Here is a 17,300-nt window from a genome sequence, read left to right on the forward strand (position 1 = left end):
TTTGTCATGGCCCTTCGAGAACAAAAAAGAAAAGAAAAAAAAACAGATCTACGTCAACACGCACCTTCACAACAACATTGCTCTACTGCCACAACAACATACTTGCTGTCCATGTTTACATTTTGTCTCTTTACCGGACGTTCTATTCCAGTTTTTTTGCAAAGACAACGAAATATATTTTACATTTGCTGTTCAGCAAAGTTGTCTCTTTTTTCTTCGGAAGCAGGCCCAGGGGCTCCTCCTGCTTTGCGTCATAATGAAAAAAATGAAAAATATGGAAGGAAAAAGAAAATCGGTATAGGGCCATTTAGAAGGAACGAAGACAAATGCAGCTAAACAAATCCATGATTTTGCTATTACACAATTAAGGATCGTATTACACAGAGGACGTTCTGCTGAATCTGGACGAAGTCCTTGTGGTTGTCGTCAACAGTCACCGGGTATATAATGCAAGCAAGTTGGAGTTTTAGGGATATTATGTTTTGTTTTTGAGTTGTCTTCTAGTCTGTAGAAATTAAATCATCATTACCAAAAGTGATAGAGAATTGTTGCTGCAATAATTCCAATTGATCAATTAATAACAACACACAAGTCAAGAAACAAATAAGATGTCCAGTCCTGTCAAATATTTCTACAAAGGTGAGGAAACCGATCTGCTGGTTTTCGTTTCTTCGGTGGAAGAGGTGCAAGAGTATTTGAAAGACAAGTCTATCGGCAAATTGTCGCAAGTCGTCGAGGTTTTCAAGGTCTTCACCAACAACGCAGGCGAAGGTGCGGAGGGTGAACTTGGTGAGGCCTCGAAGTCGCAGCTGGCCAACGAATTCGGCAAGGGTAAGAAAATCGAGGAAGTTATCGCCATTATCCTTGAAAAAGGTGAGCCAAATGCCACAGTTGAATCCATTTAAAAATTCGAGTTCAACCCGAGAGCTCTAGTGCATATGTAAGTCATGATAGCATTTTTCTAATGTATTTAACGAACATTTTAAAATAACAAAGATTGTCGTAACAGCATTGAGCGAAGCCGACCAGATTCTTGTGAGGGTGCGGCTCAATAGCCTGCAGGAGCAGCCCAACAGCTTGCACAAAGTGCCTCTTATAGTCGTTATATGCTTAGCTGTCCGGTCGTAGGCGTCTGTCCGGAAAATGCTTAGCATTTCTCAAGCGTTTCTTGAATGTTTCGCACATCCATTCTTTTCTCAAGGGAGTATTTTCTGCCAAAACTGATATGGGGCGGGCGGGCATAACAGATAGATCGCAGAAAAACCCGCCCACCGGCCGTGATCATATTGACTCTAAAAGACGCTACATAAAGTCAAGACTCATCGCACTGTTGAGGGCTGGGGGGAACAGAACCAGTTCAGATGCCGACAGTTTGATACAACGGCAGTGCTACGTACCTCTCAGCTGTCTCTCGAGGCTGAAGAAAGAACTGTCCCGAGGGCTGTAAATATCTTATTCTCAGCTGGCTACCTCGTTGGTCAGAGACTGTCTTAAGCGTGCCAACTGTTGCGCCCATCTTGGGGGCTAACTTTGATGTTATCCCTGTTTACACAATGCGAGTTGTATACAGGTATGCATCAATTGACTGTGCGGCTAGCGCGAGACACTGATTCGAGACCATGTATAGATTACAGAACAACTCGCGAGTTTGGCTCCATAAGACAAGCATAAAGGTGCCCCTATCCCTACATGACTTTTATTTGGTCGTGTCACGAACAACAAAAGACAGGGTTGGCGACAGCCGCTCCTCTTCAGGATCTTCAGGTGATATATATCAACAGACTGCATTACGTTCTTCTACGTTTGGGTTCTTTAGTTCTGTCCGGGTGCTTGTTTCCTTCGTGTAAATGAAAAATTTGAGATGCGATGAGCAGAAAAAACCAATCGTGAAAACTAGCACAAGAAAGCAGATCAGTACAGAGCAGAGTTGAAGTGGTACTTGGCCAAGTTGGGAGATATTTGATAGCAGGATAAGATGTCAGACATAAGGATAAAGAACAAACAGAAGAGACAGCAAATTTTTGCTGAACTCAGGGACCAGAACAACAAAGAGCGTCACACAATGAGAAGAGAACGAGCCAAGCTGGAAAGAGACGACGTGGAGGCAAAGGAGAAACGATTAGCAGAGAATGTTCCTGCCACGATCGAAAGCATGAGGGTGTACGATGAAACGATCAATAAAGAAATTGAGGGTGATGAGGAAGACCTTATGCGGTTTTTCAATACTAATAATGGTGAGCCCCCAAAGATTCTGCTCACGACAAATGTGAATGCGAGAAAGAAGGCATATGAATTTGCCAATGTATTGATCGAAATTTTACCAAATGTCACATTTGTTAAACGAAAATTCGGTTTCAAATTGAAGGAGATTATTGATATCTGCAAGAAAAGAGATTTTACAGATGTAGTGATTATCAATGAGGACAAGAAAAAAGTAACAGGTTTGACGTTCATGCACCTTCCCGAGGGGCCTTCCTTTTATTTCAAGGTAAGCTCATATGTCGAAGTTCAGAAGATATCCGGGCACGGTAGACCAACTAGTCATATTCCCGAGTTGATCTTGAACAACTTCCAGACGAGGTTAGGTAAAACTGTCGGCAAACTGTTCCAATCGATTTTCCCACAGAATCCGGATATAGAGGGTAGACAGGTTATAACTCTGCATAACCAGAGGGATTACATTTTTTTCAGAAGACATCGTTATGTGTTTAGAGACGAGCAAAAAGTCGGACTACAAGAGCTGGGACCACAATTCACCCTCAAACTGAAGAGATTGCAAAAAGGTTTCAAGGAGGAGACCGAGTGGGAACATAAACCTGAAATGGACAAGGAGAAGAAGAAGTTTTACTTATGAGTTTCGCTTCCATTTGACTTTTCACCTTTCACTTTTTTCTTCAATATGTAATATTTGGTATACTACTCATTATGTACGATAAAGGGAATACAAGCATTTTCCCCCATGGTGGCAAAATGGACTTTTAAGCATGTTTATTCGAATGAATCAAGTTTCGTGAATGGGATCCAAGTTGAAATAAGCCAACACTCCTATTTGTTTAGGACTTGCCAAGGCACTCTGTACCAAGTGTGTGTTTGTGTATTCTGTGTGCTATACTGACGTAACGGAAGAAACTTTTTGTTCAGGCAGATTAGACGTGTGATATTTCAATCAGTTGAGAAAAAGATTGATTGGCATTTGGAGGCAGACGTATTTGGTACTTGGAGGATTGGTGGACGTTACTGGATTTTCCATCTAGTTGCATATTGCATTTTTTTTTTCTTTAAATTATTATTATTATTATTTTTATTATTATTACTGTTTTTCCTTCTCTGAATACATTCATCTCTGGCACACAGTTTCAATTAGTTTCAAAGCATACATCTGACGACGTTTAGTGATACTTGACAATGGATTCTAACGGTGCAACCCAAATTGTCACGGCATTGGAAGTGATATACTCTCCGAAATCAAATAATAACGAACGTCTTGAAGCACAAAAGTTTCTTGATAGGGTAAAAATTCATGAAGAATCACCTTTCTGGGGCTACCAGATATGCCTTAATAATCCAGCAGACTACATCTTAAAGCATTTTGGTTTAGGTTTATTGGAAAATGCAATCAGGAAGAATTGGGCAGATTATAACGATGAGAAAAGGATTGCATTGAGAAAATTGGTTATGGAGTTGAACTATAGAGTTTCAAAGGAAGATCCGAGATACATAAAACAGAAACTTGCATTTTTATGGGTAGAAGTAGCGAAAAGGATATGGGGTGAGGCTCTGAAAGAAGAATCGCCTGATGAAATACAGTTGGCCAATTCTTGGGCTGATATGGATAATAGCTTAATGGAATTATGGAATATAAGTGAAGCTTCCAGAGAGTTAGCATTGATAATGTTTAAAATTCTGTTTGAGGATGTTTTTTTACTGGACGATTTAACTGTTTTGAAAAGAATGACCATAATTCAACCTCTGTGTGTCATGATAGTTTGTCCTATGGATATTTTCGCCACAAAATACAAATTTACAGATAAATGGACTCTATTTAAAGCAAATCAACAAGGTTGGTTTGCATTATGGGTTTCAGAATTAACTGATGCGTTAAAGCAGAATAATGCAGAATATGTTATAAGACTTTTAGAAACTTTAAAGACCTGTCTAAATTGGCCATTGAGTGAAGTTATAATTAAAAATGATACTTTTGAAGCCTTATTGCAATGTTTTGATAGTAATATACCAAAAGCTCAATCAATGGCTTTAGATTCTATGCATATTTTGTTAACTCGTCCCTATAGCAATGATGAGCATTATCAAATCATTATTGATAAAGTATTCAACAGTATGGATCTTTTAAATAATGTTTATGATCGTTTGCAGTTTGACGCTGAAGATGAGATTGATGAAATTAAATATCCAATTGTGAAAAAATGCGTTGACATGATCAGTTGCCTATACATTTGTGTATTCAAAATTAAGGACAATAATAATCAGATTGAAAAATATTTAAGGCTAGTGTTGAAAGCAACCTTCAATCCAAGTTTAGTCGTCAGTGGATTAACTTTGGATGTTTGGTGTAATTGTCTCAGAAATGATGATTTCTTACCCCTATTGGACAAGTATGTGCTATCCGATTTATTGCAGTTTGCGGCTGATGCGCTTGTTTATTATGAACAAACTGATGGTCATATTGCAAAACATTTTGCCGAGATAGACTTTCAATCTAATTCCGAATTTCAAACGTTTTGTTCCACCTACAGAAAAAGAATTAGAGATATTATAAGGCTAATATCTTGCGTTAAACTAGATTATGCATACGACTGGTTGAATAACAGATTGAATTCATTCTTTAGCTCACCATTCGGTCAAGAGGTTTTAAATTCAACTTTTCTTGACAGAAAATCAGAGCCTTACCTAAGTGCCTTGTCTCAATTCATGATAATTGAGTGTTTTATTAACGGGTGTATACGATGGAAAATATGGTATCCAACAGGTTCGGATTATCCAGAAAAACTGGATCAAATTTTGAACAAACTAGAGATATTATCAAATCAATTGATCGTTTTAAACATAAGAGAGCCGTTACTTTTAAAGAAACAGATTCAGAATTTCGCTCTCTTTTTGACAATGCTGAAGGACAATGTCTTGTTTACATTATTAGAAAAGATTATAACAAGTGCCACAATGGATTACCCCGAAATTGATCTTGAAGAACGCAGCGCTGAAGCGGATGCGGTTAGGGATTTGAGGTATGCATGTGGAATTGAATTGAATAGAATGGCCTTGTTAATGCCAGAATCTCTGAAGGAAATATATGGGGATCTGGAAAATGTTGTTGCAAAGATAATGCCAAATTTATCATACCATGAAAAAATTTCATTCAAATCTTTCCTTTTGACAATCGTATTGAAGTCTTCTCTTGACAGGAAGGAAGAGAGATTTTCATCAATCGTTGATCCCGAGTTAATTGCTTGGTCCGATCAAACAACAGTTGTTGGACTTTCGGAGTTACCGTGGTTTATGGAGAGGTTAGGAATTGTTCAAATTGCAGAGTATTTCCAAAGAAGAGGTATAAATGAGAATAGTGATCTATTGTCGATATCAATTGACGATGAAGGTAAGAAGTTAAAATCAGACTTGACTAAACGTTGGCAGACTTTATTCCCTGTTCGGGCAACTAGAATGTTCATCCACTATTCGATGCAAAGTGTCAAAAAAGACGAAGAATTTAGAATGTTACAAGATATGTGGAGACCAAGAATTGTACCCATACTTCCATATATCATGAGATTGCTATATCAGTTGCAAGCATATCATGATTCAGAAAATTGGAAAGACTTGCCTGTTACTGTTCAGTCATTTGTAAAGTATTCAACGATAGAAAGGTTTTGGGAAGCAGGTGCTTCCAATAAATCGAAAGATGAATTTATTGATGAACATATGAAAGCTATGCAAACTTTAAGGGACTTTGCAGACTCTGTTGGACATATCATAAGATATACAAGAGAGTATACACTCCTCGTCATAAGTGCAATATCAACTTTGGGAAATGTGTTTTTTGATATTGATGAGGCACCACAGCTATTGATTGATTCAATTGCTATTTACAAACCTGGAACTAATGAAATTAGTTCGGGCGTATCAACACATGGTTGGAAACATATTGTCAATGTTGCTATTCGACCACTGTTGAAGAATTGTCCCGAAGAGTCAGCCCCTAAGTTTATGAAAGCATTCCTACCAAAGTTTTTTGAGACTCTAGATCTTCTGCTGTGCAGGAAGTGGTCTGTATATATGGATGATATTAACGTGGAACCGCTGCGTACAGACGATGAGGAAATGACAGAAGAGATTTTGGAAGAGAATTTATTGCGCCAGTTGACTACTGTTGTTGTTCGAATAGTCATCGACTGTGTTGGACAGGGAGGTACTAATAATCAAAGTGCAAAAAGTAAATTCAGTTCACATCAATTGATGATGAGAAGCATCATTTTCCAAGATATAAATATTTTAGCACCTTTCCTAAAGTTACTGAACCATTTGATGTCGTTCAGAGATAGTAAATGTTCATTTAACGCTATACTAGTGATGCGATGCTGCCTAAATGACGTTTTAATTCAACAAGATGGCGTAGATGAATTTTTTACAATCGAGGTTATGAAGAATCTATTATTGAATGTTTTATGCAAAAGTTCATTTAAGGACTCTTTTTATGAAGCGTTGAATGTTTTCACTGTTTTGTTTTTGACTCTCTGTAAGGAATATAAGCCAGCGCGAGGCTATTTATATGAATTATCGCATGGCTATGACATTGACACACTTTACGATAATCTAAAGAGTGTGGATCACTACAGGAACCAAAGGGCCTTAATGGTTGAGTTTATTGATTGGGTGAAGGCAGCACGCGGTGATGCTGACGCGGATGATGTGAACTGTCATTCTGCAATAGAGAATAACAGACAACAAAAGAGAGAGGCGACACTGAAAAAAGCAAACGAAAGACTCGTCAGAAAACAGAAGGAAGATGGAGATATTTTGGATGACCCTAATACGGAAGATGCAGCGTTTGGAAGTCTTTTTGGCTCTTGATTGCATAATAAGCATACTATATATCATAAAACATATGTATTATCTACCTAAGGCAATTGTAATCTATAAACAATCCTGTCACGTCTTTGTCATACTTTAGCCTAAAGTTTGCCCTGACGTTCAAATAGGTGAAAATCCTTCGGTTTCTTAAGTGCCGATGTCGTAGATTAATATTAAAAGAAAAAAAGTCACATAACTGAATAGGCATTTACGGGTTCATGAAAAAGCTTCAATCGAAAACTCTCTTGGATGCTATAAGAAGTGTCAGTCAAAATACCTTCAATGTCAAGACTATTGTTCAAAACACAAAAGTGAACGAATTACAGCTAAATGACACCTCAAAGAAGATCACAAGGAAATCGCTGCAAGCAGGAAAAAAACTTAAAAAAGAAGCAAGCAAAATCCCAGGATGGTACGAGTACAACAAAGTCTTTAATATCAATTACGATGAACCGACAAGTTCGGAGATCAACTCAAGCAATCATTTCTTCAATTCGGCAGACACAAAATATGAATGGAGTGTCGGCAACTTCACTGATATACCAGGAGAAAAGCTTAGAAAGAAATATGAAGCTCGAACCACTAATTCTTCCAACGAAGCAGGTCTTAAGAAGAAATATCCCGGCAAGACGTATGTGCCATTTGAACTTGTGAATGGCTTGCCGGAAGTAACATTTTTGGGCAAATCCAACGTCGGTAAATCGACACTTTTAAACAATCTGACTACGGATCTTAAAAACAGTGCGCTTAATGTCTTTGCAAAAGCATCCAAAAGAGCAGGATTTACTAAAACATTGAACTCCTTCAATATCGGGAACCGAGTACGGTTCATAGATACACCTGGCTATGGTTATAGAAGCTCTCTTGAACAAGGCGATCTGACCACCGAGTATCTATTGCATAGGAAGGAACTCGTTAGAAGTTTTCTATTAATATCTGGTGAGCAAGGAATTGGTGAATTGGACAAGGCGATCATAGATTTCATGCATCAGAATGGAGTTCCTTTTGAGATTGTTTTCACCAAGATGGATAAAGTAGACAATTTGGTCAAGTTTCGCGAAAGTATTGACGAGAGTGGACTCTTAAATTTACCGACTTTGCCAAGACTAATATTCACGAATGCTTACACCTCGAAAACTTGTTCTAAAAGGTACGGGGTAGACCTGCTACGGTCAATCATTTTGCAAAGCTGCGGATTACAATCAGGTCTCAAATCTTCCCGAAAGAAGCAAAAATGAGGCATGGTGAGGCTTCCCAATGAGAAACACTGTTTTGTAAATAGTCATGCATATATGAAAAATATATGTTTACTTTCTATATATTAATATAACTTCTGAAGGAGCATTACTGCGTGGATGCGCTAATGGTGTTAAACGATATTGTACAAGCAAAGTAAAATGAATGGAACTTGAGTGATCATGTAGTGATTAATCACCTTCTTCCGCCGCGACCACCAAATCCACCCCTGGAACCTCCACGAGACCCTCCAAATCCACCTCTGGAGCCACCTCTGCTGAATCCGCCACGAGAACCACCAAAGCCTCCTCTAGAGCCTCCTCTGCTGAATCCTCCTCTGGAGCCTCCTCTAGGTCCACCCCTGCTAAATCCACCTCTAGCGCCACCACGACCACCTGGTGCACCTCCTCTGGAAGACTTCTTCTTCTTAGGCTTTGGTGGGCCTGCGACCTTTGGTTTGGGTATAAATCTCTCAATTGGTAATAACTTGTCAGGTGCAATATAGAATTTGTCACCTTCTTTGAAACTTGCCGATTGTACACCCTCAGAGCATTTGACCGTGAAATAGACCTCATTTAGTGGTCCCAAAATTTCGTCGACCTTACCCACTTGAGTCTTATTCTCTAAGTATATAGGAGCATTGAAATAAGGAATCTTGGTATTTATCGAACGACAAACAATGTCACCTTCACAAGGATGCAAAAATGCACCCATCTCCAGCACACTGTCTGGAGGTCCTTGAAGCATTGGTCTGCCACCTGGACGGCCTCCTCCACGGCCTCCTCTAAAACCTCCACGGCCTCCTCTGCTACCGCCTCTAAAACTCATTGATAAACTTAGTTGCCCAAATTACAGAAGAACAATCAAACAATTGACTGATATGATATGCCCGTTGAATATTTTATGCTTTTCTCTTTTTTAATTAGCAAGTGCTCCTGTGTGAGAGCTCATCTCATCGTGTCAGAAAATTTTTCAAATTTCGAAGCGAAGAAAGCACCCCATCGTGCAAGACGAATGGTGAAAAATCATATCAAAGTAACGGCAGGTTAAAAATATAATAAATGTGCAGTTAAAATATTAAAGGAAAAAAGCTAACTCTTGACGTAGCTGATAATCATAATTAGTGGCCCAATTCCCGATGTTGCCCCTGAGCAGGACTTTCCTACCAGAAAGGGCAGTTCTAATCGGCCGAAATTTAGTTTTTAGTAGAGGTTTCAGTTTAACACAAAATGTTCAAGGATTGAAGGCTGTCAAGTTCTTGAAGGCACAGAGAAGAAGACAGAAAAATGAAACTAGGCAGGTTAGTCTGAAAAAGTCGCTAGATACTGTTGACCCAGTTTTGGGGCGTAAGGATACACCATTTGTGAACCGGGTTATGGCGGAATTAAAGGAGCCAATGGTTTTGTCAGGCGGATACGATGCGAAGGAGGTTGAACGATTGGTGGCTTCGGTAGAGGCCACCAAGACTGAGCAATTGAAAATCTCGGGTATGAATGAACAGCTTTTTGAACCTGAAAGCGAGCAATTGTTAAAGTCAAAGCATGAAGCTCTGTTGAGAATCCTAAGTATGAAAAATGCAGATAACAAAAGCTCGATGAAATTGGCATTGCGTTTGGCCAGGGAAGAGTTTCAAAGGTTCTCTGGGGACACTGGATCTAGTGAAGTACAAGCAGCCTGTATGACAGTGCGTATATACAATATGGTTAAGCATGTGCAGGACCACCACAAGGATTTTGCCAACACAAGAATCTTGAGGATGCTAGTACAACAAAGACAAAGTATTTTGAGGTATTTGAAGAGGGACAACCCGGAAAAGTACTACTGGACTATACAGAAGTTAGGATTAACTGATGGTTCTGTAACGCGTGAGTTCAATATGGACAGACATTATATGCAAGATTATAAGTTCTTTGGTGATAAAATTCTAGTTAAAGACTCGAAGAAGGTTGCTGATCAAAAGCGTAGAGAAATGCGTAAGCAAAAAAGGGTTTCAAGGGCAGAATAGTACAGCAGATTCATGTATAACTTGTAAATATATATATGCAAATAAAGAAGCGAATTTAGAAAACAGGAGAATAAATGTTAAATTATAAATCATTACAGAGAAACTTTCCGATATTGCCGCCAACATTCTCTTGGTCAAGAAGGAAAGTATCGTGTCCAAATAAAGATTGCGACTCTTGTAATTCTATATGGATTGCTTTGTGATTGTTATCACCCCCCAACACTTCATATATGCCTCTTTGTTGCCAGTGAGGCATCAAAGCGTCACTTTTGACACCAATTATTAATACATTCAGGTCTCTAAGAGATTTCATACCTTCCACGAGATCTTTTCTGACTTCGTCTTCAGAGGTAGTTCTTGATTTCTTTCTTTTTGGAGGCTGAAGAATCTCCTCGCATGTTGTGTTCAATTTGTTAGCCTCGAAAAGCATTCTGGCATGCTCACGTTTCATTGCACTTCTATTTAAGTTCGACTGTGACAAATCGAATAAGTCCATTGCCTTGGAAAGATAAAGCATGGAATTCGCATCATACTCGAGGGCGAATTTTTGTCCTTGGTGATCTAGATACGACTCGATTAAAAAATCAGAGCAAAGCACAGGTGACTTCTCGTCATCTATCCTTTCGGAGCCAAATCTAGACTCCCATTCGGGTCCGGATCTATACGAAATTGTTGCTATTTCACGGGAAAGTTTCAAGCCAACGTGTGGTGGGATTCTATTTGGAAATTCTTTAGTGTTATAATAGAAACCACGGTTCCAATTCGGATCTGCCATTAAAACCTGTCTCTGGGCATGTCTCATGGCAATGCTTGTGGGGTGTGATCTTGCACAGCCACTTACACTTACGACCCTTTGCACTTCATTTGGGAAGAGTTGTCCGTAACATAAGGATTGCATTCCTCCCAGAGAACTCCCCAAAGAACAATATAACTTAGAGATACCAAACTTTTCTTTTATGAGCCTATTTTGAGCCCTTATGATATCATGAACACTCAACATAGGAAATCGTGTAGCATACGGGAGATTATCTGCTGGATCCAAAGAGGAAGGTCCCGTGGAACCGTAGCACCCTCCCAGTACATTTGTACAGATTAAAAACCATTTATTCGTATCTAGAGCCTTATTATTAGGACCTATAAAGTCCTCCCACCAGCCCGGGTTTTTATTCAAAGGTGAGGAATGTGCGTGTGATGAGGCACTAAGGCCAGTGTGTATAAGTATCGCATTCGATTTGTCCTCATTCAGTTTACCCCAGGTTTCGTAGGCGATCTGAAAATTGGGTAAGACGCCGCAATAATCCAGGAAAAGAGGCTCATAAGAATGAAACAATTCAAAGCCTGACTTGACATTTCCATAAACCGGGTCTTCGTTGCCTCTCTTGCCACTTTCGACGGAATCCGGCAATTCAGCTCGTTCGCCATTTCGTTGTTTCAGCTCTTCAGATATTTGCTCTAACCTGTCCAAACAAGGGAATTTCATGGCGGGATTGGTACTTATTGGTACTCTGAGATTCACTGTTTTCGAAATGAGCCTTTTGCTCACCATTCGTAATGGTATCATCGGTCTTAACGCCCTCATCTATTAGTAATCTTGAAGTAAGTTAGTCGGGAGGTACACCATAAATCGAAATATAAATATCACCAAGCTTGAATCTTTGTCTTTTCTCCTTCAATACGTTTCCAGTGCTTTGATAGCCCTTTTACCGGACCTGACCTTCGATATCAACCATTATTCGGCATAGTGGAATCTCGAGCGGTACTCTCGGTATTAAGTGCCGCTCGTTGTTATTAAACAGTGAGATCACATGAAAAAAAATGCATAAAATGACATATCAATATATATTCAGCAAAAGCCGTTGACATAATACGTGCGATTCAGGAAATATGTATGTCGTAGAGCTAGCTCTGGAAATTTTATCTACGATTCAAAGGGGTGGTTTCATTTGGCTCATCGTCATCCGAATCTGTAAAATAACTCTGGCTATTCGAATCCTCGTCGTCCTCGGTTTCCTTGAGAATTTCTGCGTAATTCATAATATTTTTCCAATTTGGAAATAAAACGTAGTATGATTCTATTAGACCGATTAATAGCATCCCCAACCCTATACCTATCCATAATCCGCTAAGTTTCATATCCAAGACGTAGCTCAGAAAAATTGCTAAAGGCATGGCTACCAAGTAATATACTACAAGATTTACAATACTTCCCAAAGATTGCATTCCTTGGCCCCTCAGGCAAGCGCCTGCAACAGCATTCAAGGAATCAAAATTTTGGACAATGCCCACTAATGGTAAAGTATCACTTATCAGACTAATAACCTGTTCATCTCTCGAGAAGACGTTGGCTATAGGCTTCCTCAAAAATACCAGTATGCAGCAGTTAATAAGACCTGCGGCAAAGGAAAATGCGAGACCAACTTGTGAAGATATATGCGCACATTCAGGCTTTTTTTTTCCAATGAAATTTGCAATTCTAGTAGACGCCGCTATCCCAACAGCAAATGGGATCATATACAGCAAGGCAGCCATATTTGAGACAGCTGACTGAGCTGCCAAATAACTGGTACCAAAATGTGCACTAAAAAGAGTCAATATCTCGTATGAAAGCTCCTCTGCTTCTAGCATAACAATACCTGAAATAGCTAAATGACTCAAATCTTTCCAATGAGTGAAGGCTTTTTTTGTAAAGCCGCCCCAGCATTTCCTGCCCTTCACGTATACCGAATAAAGCAGTAACAATATAAACATCAGCCAAAAATTGATAACAATGGAGATAGCTGAGCCTATAAATCCGACTCCTATATGCTTATTCCAGACCAATGTGTAACTAACTAGAACATTCAAAGGTGCACAAATCGCAAGCACATATATTCCTGCATCAAAAATTCCTTGAGCTTGTAGAAATCTTTTCAAATTTTCAAATAAGATATACGCTGGTGCTCCCAAAATAAGCACTCTTAAAAATTTCGTTGTTAAATTAATCAACTCTTTCTCTGAAATCACAAAAGATAGAAAAAAGTCTGAATAGAACCAGAAAAATGCAAATGGTATGTATACTGTCAGCGAAAACGCGATGCATCTTTGTAAATGGACTCCAACACTGTTATATCTTCCAGAACCATACGCTTGAGGACATAGAGTATCTAGGCTTGTTGCAATGCCAGTGAAGACTGCCAAAGTAATATTCGAAGTCATAGATGCTAAAGACACGGCGGCCAGTTCATTTTTACCTAAATGACCAACAGTTAACGAAGAAACCATAGGGAAAATTTGCTCAAGTAAAAAAGTAAACACTAAGGGAAGAAAGTACGATGCCATAATCTTGGCTTCCGATTCATATGTCACTTTTTTATCATCTGCTACATCTAAACTATCTTGTTCTGAGTCGTCACACTCTTGATAAACCATCGGGATACTACCACGTGAAGTAACAGATGCAAAAGATGGTCTGTGAGCATGTTTTCGCCTTAATTGACCTTGATTGTGTTCCGAGGCATAGCTCTGTTTCTGCTGTTGTAATCGAGACATGAAAGTGTCGAATTCTAATTCCCTATCTGTATGCATTCCAATATTATTGAGTTCGTTTTGTTCTTCTTCATCAGAGTTGTACGCCGAGGAGTACCTACGCTCATGTTCTTGTAAAATCCAGTCTAGATCTGGTGATTGCATTGGTTGAGTCTCAGAAACCATTGATGGCAGGGAGACAGTACGACTCAACTCGCCTCCATCCAAATTGTCGAAAGACCCCTCTTCTTCTAGGTCTGGTAAATAGAAACTTGGCTCATGAAAATTACTACCAAAATCATCTCCCAGGGACACGTAACTTCTTTGATCGGCGGCTGAATGCTTCTGTTTCCTGTATTTCCTTACCAGTGGGTTCTTCTGGTTCACAGGGAAGAAACTCAATGATATACGTCGATGGGTGTTCCCAATACCCATACCATTGGTTCGGAGTGCCGGATGGACCTCAGACAAGGTTTTGGAGAATATGCCAGCCATTATAACCTAGTATGCCTGTTGTATTGTCTCAAGTCCTCATCTTCTTGCACAGAAGCCCTTTTGTCTTTTTGATATTATGTGACTAAAGATCACGTGCCTCTAAGAATAATCAAAACAATACCATTAATTTGATTTTACACTCCCTGAAAATCTTTCTATACACCTACATATTCTAGAAATATTCATTAAACTCCTTATTCTCCTAAAATTAATCGGTTTTATTGTCGTTTGTTCATCTGTTGCCTACAATCGGGACAAAACCATGCTCCCTTTGGGGGCTCCTTCAAATTGACACAGCTGTAATGGAACCACTCGAACTTGCAATGTTCTCCATCGCATGCAACCATTTCCCCGTAGGACACACTTTGACAAAAACAGTACAGTGTTTTGTCTTCCTCTTCATTAGTATTTATACTTGAAAACAGATCATCATTGGCATCAGGCAAGTCAAAATTAGTATCCCTGTTAACCAAAGAGAGCGAATTCTCATTCGTGGGCTTTTTGGATACCGTATTTTGTCGTTCTTTCTCCGTATGATTACCTGCGCTCTGCGCTATCTGCATAGGCGCTTCCTGTTCCTGATCCTGTAGTTTGCTTGGAGCCGTTCTGGTTGGCTTCCTTCTTTTGACGCTAGTATTGTTCGAACCTGACGATGCTGGTTTTCTTTTCCGTCTTTCGCCGGAACTCATTACAGAGGTCTCCCTCGAATACTCTCCAAAGCTGTCCGTTTCGTCTTCCAAGGGCGCCAGTAAACCGTCTTCCTCTAAGATAATGATGCTCTTCTCCAACTTAGCTAAGTGTTTCGTCACCAGAAATAACGCTGTATTGGCCATGGTGCACTTCTTCATTTGCAGCTTTTTGCAATGCGAGATCTCATCCCTTATTTTATCAGTAAACTCCTCCTCCTTGCTATACACAGATAACGAACCATTCTGTTTAATGTATTTTTGCATCTGTGAATCCTTCATCGATGTCTTTTTTCGCACATCATAAATCTCTGTGTCCAAGGACCTTATTTCATTCAAGATGTGATGAAACTCGGATGGAAGATTTGAAACATCCTGAGTCGTCTGCTCTAATACCGAGCTTGGGTCCATGTCCACTGCCCTGACGTTCACACTAAGGCTAAATTATTGATACTTTGAAGTTTTCCTTGGTTGTTTGAGTTTGATTTGAACCTCAAGGTTATTCTTTTTTGCTTCCTGCCTTACTGATTGAATCCATCGCTCGTCTAGCATGATAATTATAAAGCTCGGACACTGCGGACTCTCAGACCTGCTTGAACTTTAGGTAACTCTGGTGCCCCTTCAGGCCCACCATCCTTTATGTCACAACACATTTGCCTTTACTAGCCTGATGAACTGAAAGCTGCTGAAAGTTGCTGCAATTACCATTTGACTTGTGTGGTTATGGTAAGCTTTGGAGTTACTGGTCCATGGAAATCGCCCGACGGAAGTCAAGGAATACGAAAGGAAAAGCTTTGAGACTGATCGAGGAAAATGGAGCCAAGCTCTAATGCAACATAAAGCGGATAGCTTTTACCCTGGCATAATCTAATTATCTGAAGTATGCCCTCCGTGTTTGCTCTGACTGTACCGAGTCGTGAAGAGCAACTTGCATATCTGCTAAAGTCATGACTAGTGTGGTTCAGTACGAATGACTGCGCCAGAAAAATCGATTAATCAGTTCACTTGAGTTCAGTAGACCTTCCAAAATTACAGGAAGTCTACAATAGCACCAAGCGTTCCTTCTTCTGAGCGCGAGTCGTCAAGGTTACTTACCAATCGTAAAGATTTTCCAACGCTCCGCATTTGTTCAGAACGTAAACCTTGCTGAATCAATTCCTTGAACGCATTTCAGTATGATGCCTGGAAGTTTCTAGTTAGCCATATTGGTTCGACCGTTTCTAAAAAGCCACAGAGTGTGTCATCAATCTTTGATCGTGATGACAATCGGCTCGGCAAGAGTCTTTAGACATTGAATTCTTTGTAAATACATTCATCATCATTTTTTGGAGCACTTTGGGGCCAGTTGCGGCTCTTTTGTTTCAATCTAAGGTCCCAATGAATTTTGCTTAAGTTTATCTTTGAACACTGGCTCGAATTTATGTGATCTTGACAATTGATTCTGTACATATTAGTAAACCTCAATAGTAACATATGCTCAAAGAGAGGCATAAAGTTGAAACCAAGGGTTCAATTGCTGTTGTCATAGCTTTTCGTACCGCTCGCCGCATGCGCCAAAAATTAACCGCTGAAGATTGGGTACTCGCTGGTTACGAATAAAAGCACACACGATATATTTCCCCTTGGCCCTGTGGTTACACAAGGGGCACCAAGTTTCCTTTTACTTACAACCAGTTAATCAGGAACACATTCCTTATTTCCGAAGCAGCGCTCTTCTATGAGGACGCCGGCATCCCTCAATACAATGCTCAATACCCTTCAATAGCGAATCTCATATTTTAACACTTATTTGGTTCGCAAGCATCCCATTGGTGGAGTTCTGACGTGTCTTCCGCTCATCTGACAGATGCTGGGGTGCTTCCGCCGGAGACGTGGGAAGATCATTATCTCTGTTGGTAGGGAGCTCATTTGAATCAATATGAGAGGATTCGATTGCCGCAGTGACTGACCGATGGCTGAACTCAAATTCACAACCATCACACATGTCAGAGGCAAAGGTGCCACTGCTCGTTATTTCCCATTCTCCGGTGGTTTGAAGGAAAAATTGCATTGCATAGACTACAAATGATCCATTGCCAATAATTAGTCCGTAAATGTAAATGATAGTATCGTGCAGCTGGCTCGGTAAGCCGCCGCTTGGAAAGATGGGCGAATGACAAGTTTGACGTAAATTTGACGCTTCAGAAGTCTCTCATGTTTGCCACAAATTAGCTTCTCAACAGATGATTACCGCCTCGTTTATTTGCTTTCTATGTTGATCCACTCGAGAAATGCGGCAAAGAGAATGAGCT

General features: G+C 39.8%; 9 protein-coding genes across 9 annotated transcripts; 5 read left to right on the forward strand and 4 right to left on the reverse strand.

Annotated features, from left to right (window-relative positions):
* Window positions 1–608: 608 nt before the first annotated feature.
* Window positions 609–905, forward strand: RTC3 (Rtc3p; the record flags this gene model as incomplete). The annotated part of the gene is made up of 1 exon (XM_037287844.1): window positions 609–905. One exon carries the CDS (start codon window positions 609–611, stop codon window positions 903–905), a length of 297 nt encoding a protein of 98 aa, XP_037143739.1.
* A 1,070-nt stretch (window positions 906–1,975) lies between these two features.
* On the forward strand, window positions 1,976–2,854 carry RPF1 (rRNA-binding ribosome biosynthesis protein RPF1; the record flags this gene model as incomplete). Its single annotated transcript, XM_037287845.1, has 1 exon — window positions 1,976–2,854. The coding sequence occupies one exon, from the start codon at window positions 1,976–1,978 to the stop codon at window positions 2,852–2,854; it is 879 nt and encodes a 292-aa protein (XP_037143740.1).
* Window positions 2,855–3,405: 551 nt separating this feature from the next.
* On the forward strand, window positions 3,406–7,083 carry MSN5 (karyopherin MSN5; the record flags this gene model as incomplete). Its single annotated transcript, XM_037287846.1, has 1 exon — window positions 3,406–7,083. The coding sequence occupies one exon, from the start codon at window positions 3,406–3,408 to the stop codon at window positions 7,081–7,083; it is 3,678 nt and encodes a 1,225-aa protein (XP_037143741.1).
* A 218-nt stretch (window positions 7,084–7,301) lies between these two features.
* MRX8 (translation initiation/elongation factor MRX8) lies at window positions 7,302–8,321 on the forward strand (the record flags this gene model as incomplete). The annotated part of the gene is made up of 1 exon (XM_037287847.1): window positions 7,302–8,321. One exon carries the CDS (start codon window positions 7,302–7,304, stop codon window positions 8,319–8,321), a length of 1,020 nt encoding a protein of 339 aa, XP_037143742.1.
* Window positions 8,322–8,514: 193 nt separating this feature from the next.
* GAR1 (H/ACA snoRNP pseudouridylase subunit GAR1) lies at window positions 8,515–9,147 on the reverse strand (the record flags this gene model as incomplete). The annotated part of the gene is made up of 1 exon (XM_037287848.1): window positions 8,515–9,147. The coding sequence occupies one exon, from the start codon at window positions 9,145–9,147 to the stop codon at window positions 8,515–8,517; it is 633 nt and encodes a 210-aa protein (XP_037143743.1).
* A 310-nt stretch (window positions 9,148–9,457) lies between these two features.
* On the forward strand, window positions 9,458–10,324 carry MRPS28 (mitochondrial 37S ribosomal protein uS15m; the record flags this gene model as incomplete). The annotated part of the gene is made up of 1 exon (XM_037287849.1): window positions 9,458–10,324. One exon carries the CDS (start codon window positions 9,458–9,460, stop codon window positions 10,322–10,324), a length of 867 nt encoding a protein of 288 aa, XP_037143744.1.
* An 82-nt stretch (window positions 10,325–10,406) lies between these two features.
* Window positions 10,407–11,903, reverse strand: HG535_0C03700 (homoserine O-acetyltransferase family protein; the record flags this gene model as incomplete). Its single annotated transcript, XM_037287850.1, has 1 exon — window positions 10,407–11,903. The coding sequence occupies one exon, from the start codon at window positions 11,901–11,903 to the stop codon at window positions 10,407–10,409; it is 1,497 nt and encodes a 498-aa protein (XP_037143745.1).
* Window positions 11,904–12,238: 335 nt separating this feature from the next.
* HG535_0C03710 (uncharacterized protein) lies at window positions 12,239–14,323 on the reverse strand (the record flags this gene model as incomplete). The annotated part of the gene is made up of 1 exon (XM_037287851.1): window positions 12,239–14,323. One exon carries the CDS (start codon window positions 14,321–14,323, stop codon window positions 12,239–12,241), a length of 2,085 nt encoding a protein of 694 aa, XP_037143746.1.
* Window positions 14,324–14,541: 218 nt separating this feature from the next.
* On the reverse strand, window positions 14,542–15,420 carry YNG2 (histone acetyltransferase YNG2; the record flags this gene model as incomplete). The annotated part of the gene is made up of 1 exon (XM_037287852.1): window positions 14,542–15,420. One exon carries the CDS (start codon window positions 15,418–15,420, stop codon window positions 14,542–14,544), a length of 879 nt encoding a protein of 292 aa, XP_037143747.1.
* Between the last annotated feature and the right edge of the window lie 1,880 nt (window positions 15,421–17,300).

The sequence above is a fragment of the Zygotorulaspora mrakii genome, chromosome 3, assembly GCF_013402915.1.
Source record: "Zygotorulaspora mrakii chromosome 3, complete sequence".
NCBI classification, from domain to species: Eukaryota; Fungi; Ascomycota; class Saccharomycetes; order Saccharomycetales; family Saccharomycetaceae; genus Zygotorulaspora; species Zygotorulaspora mrakii.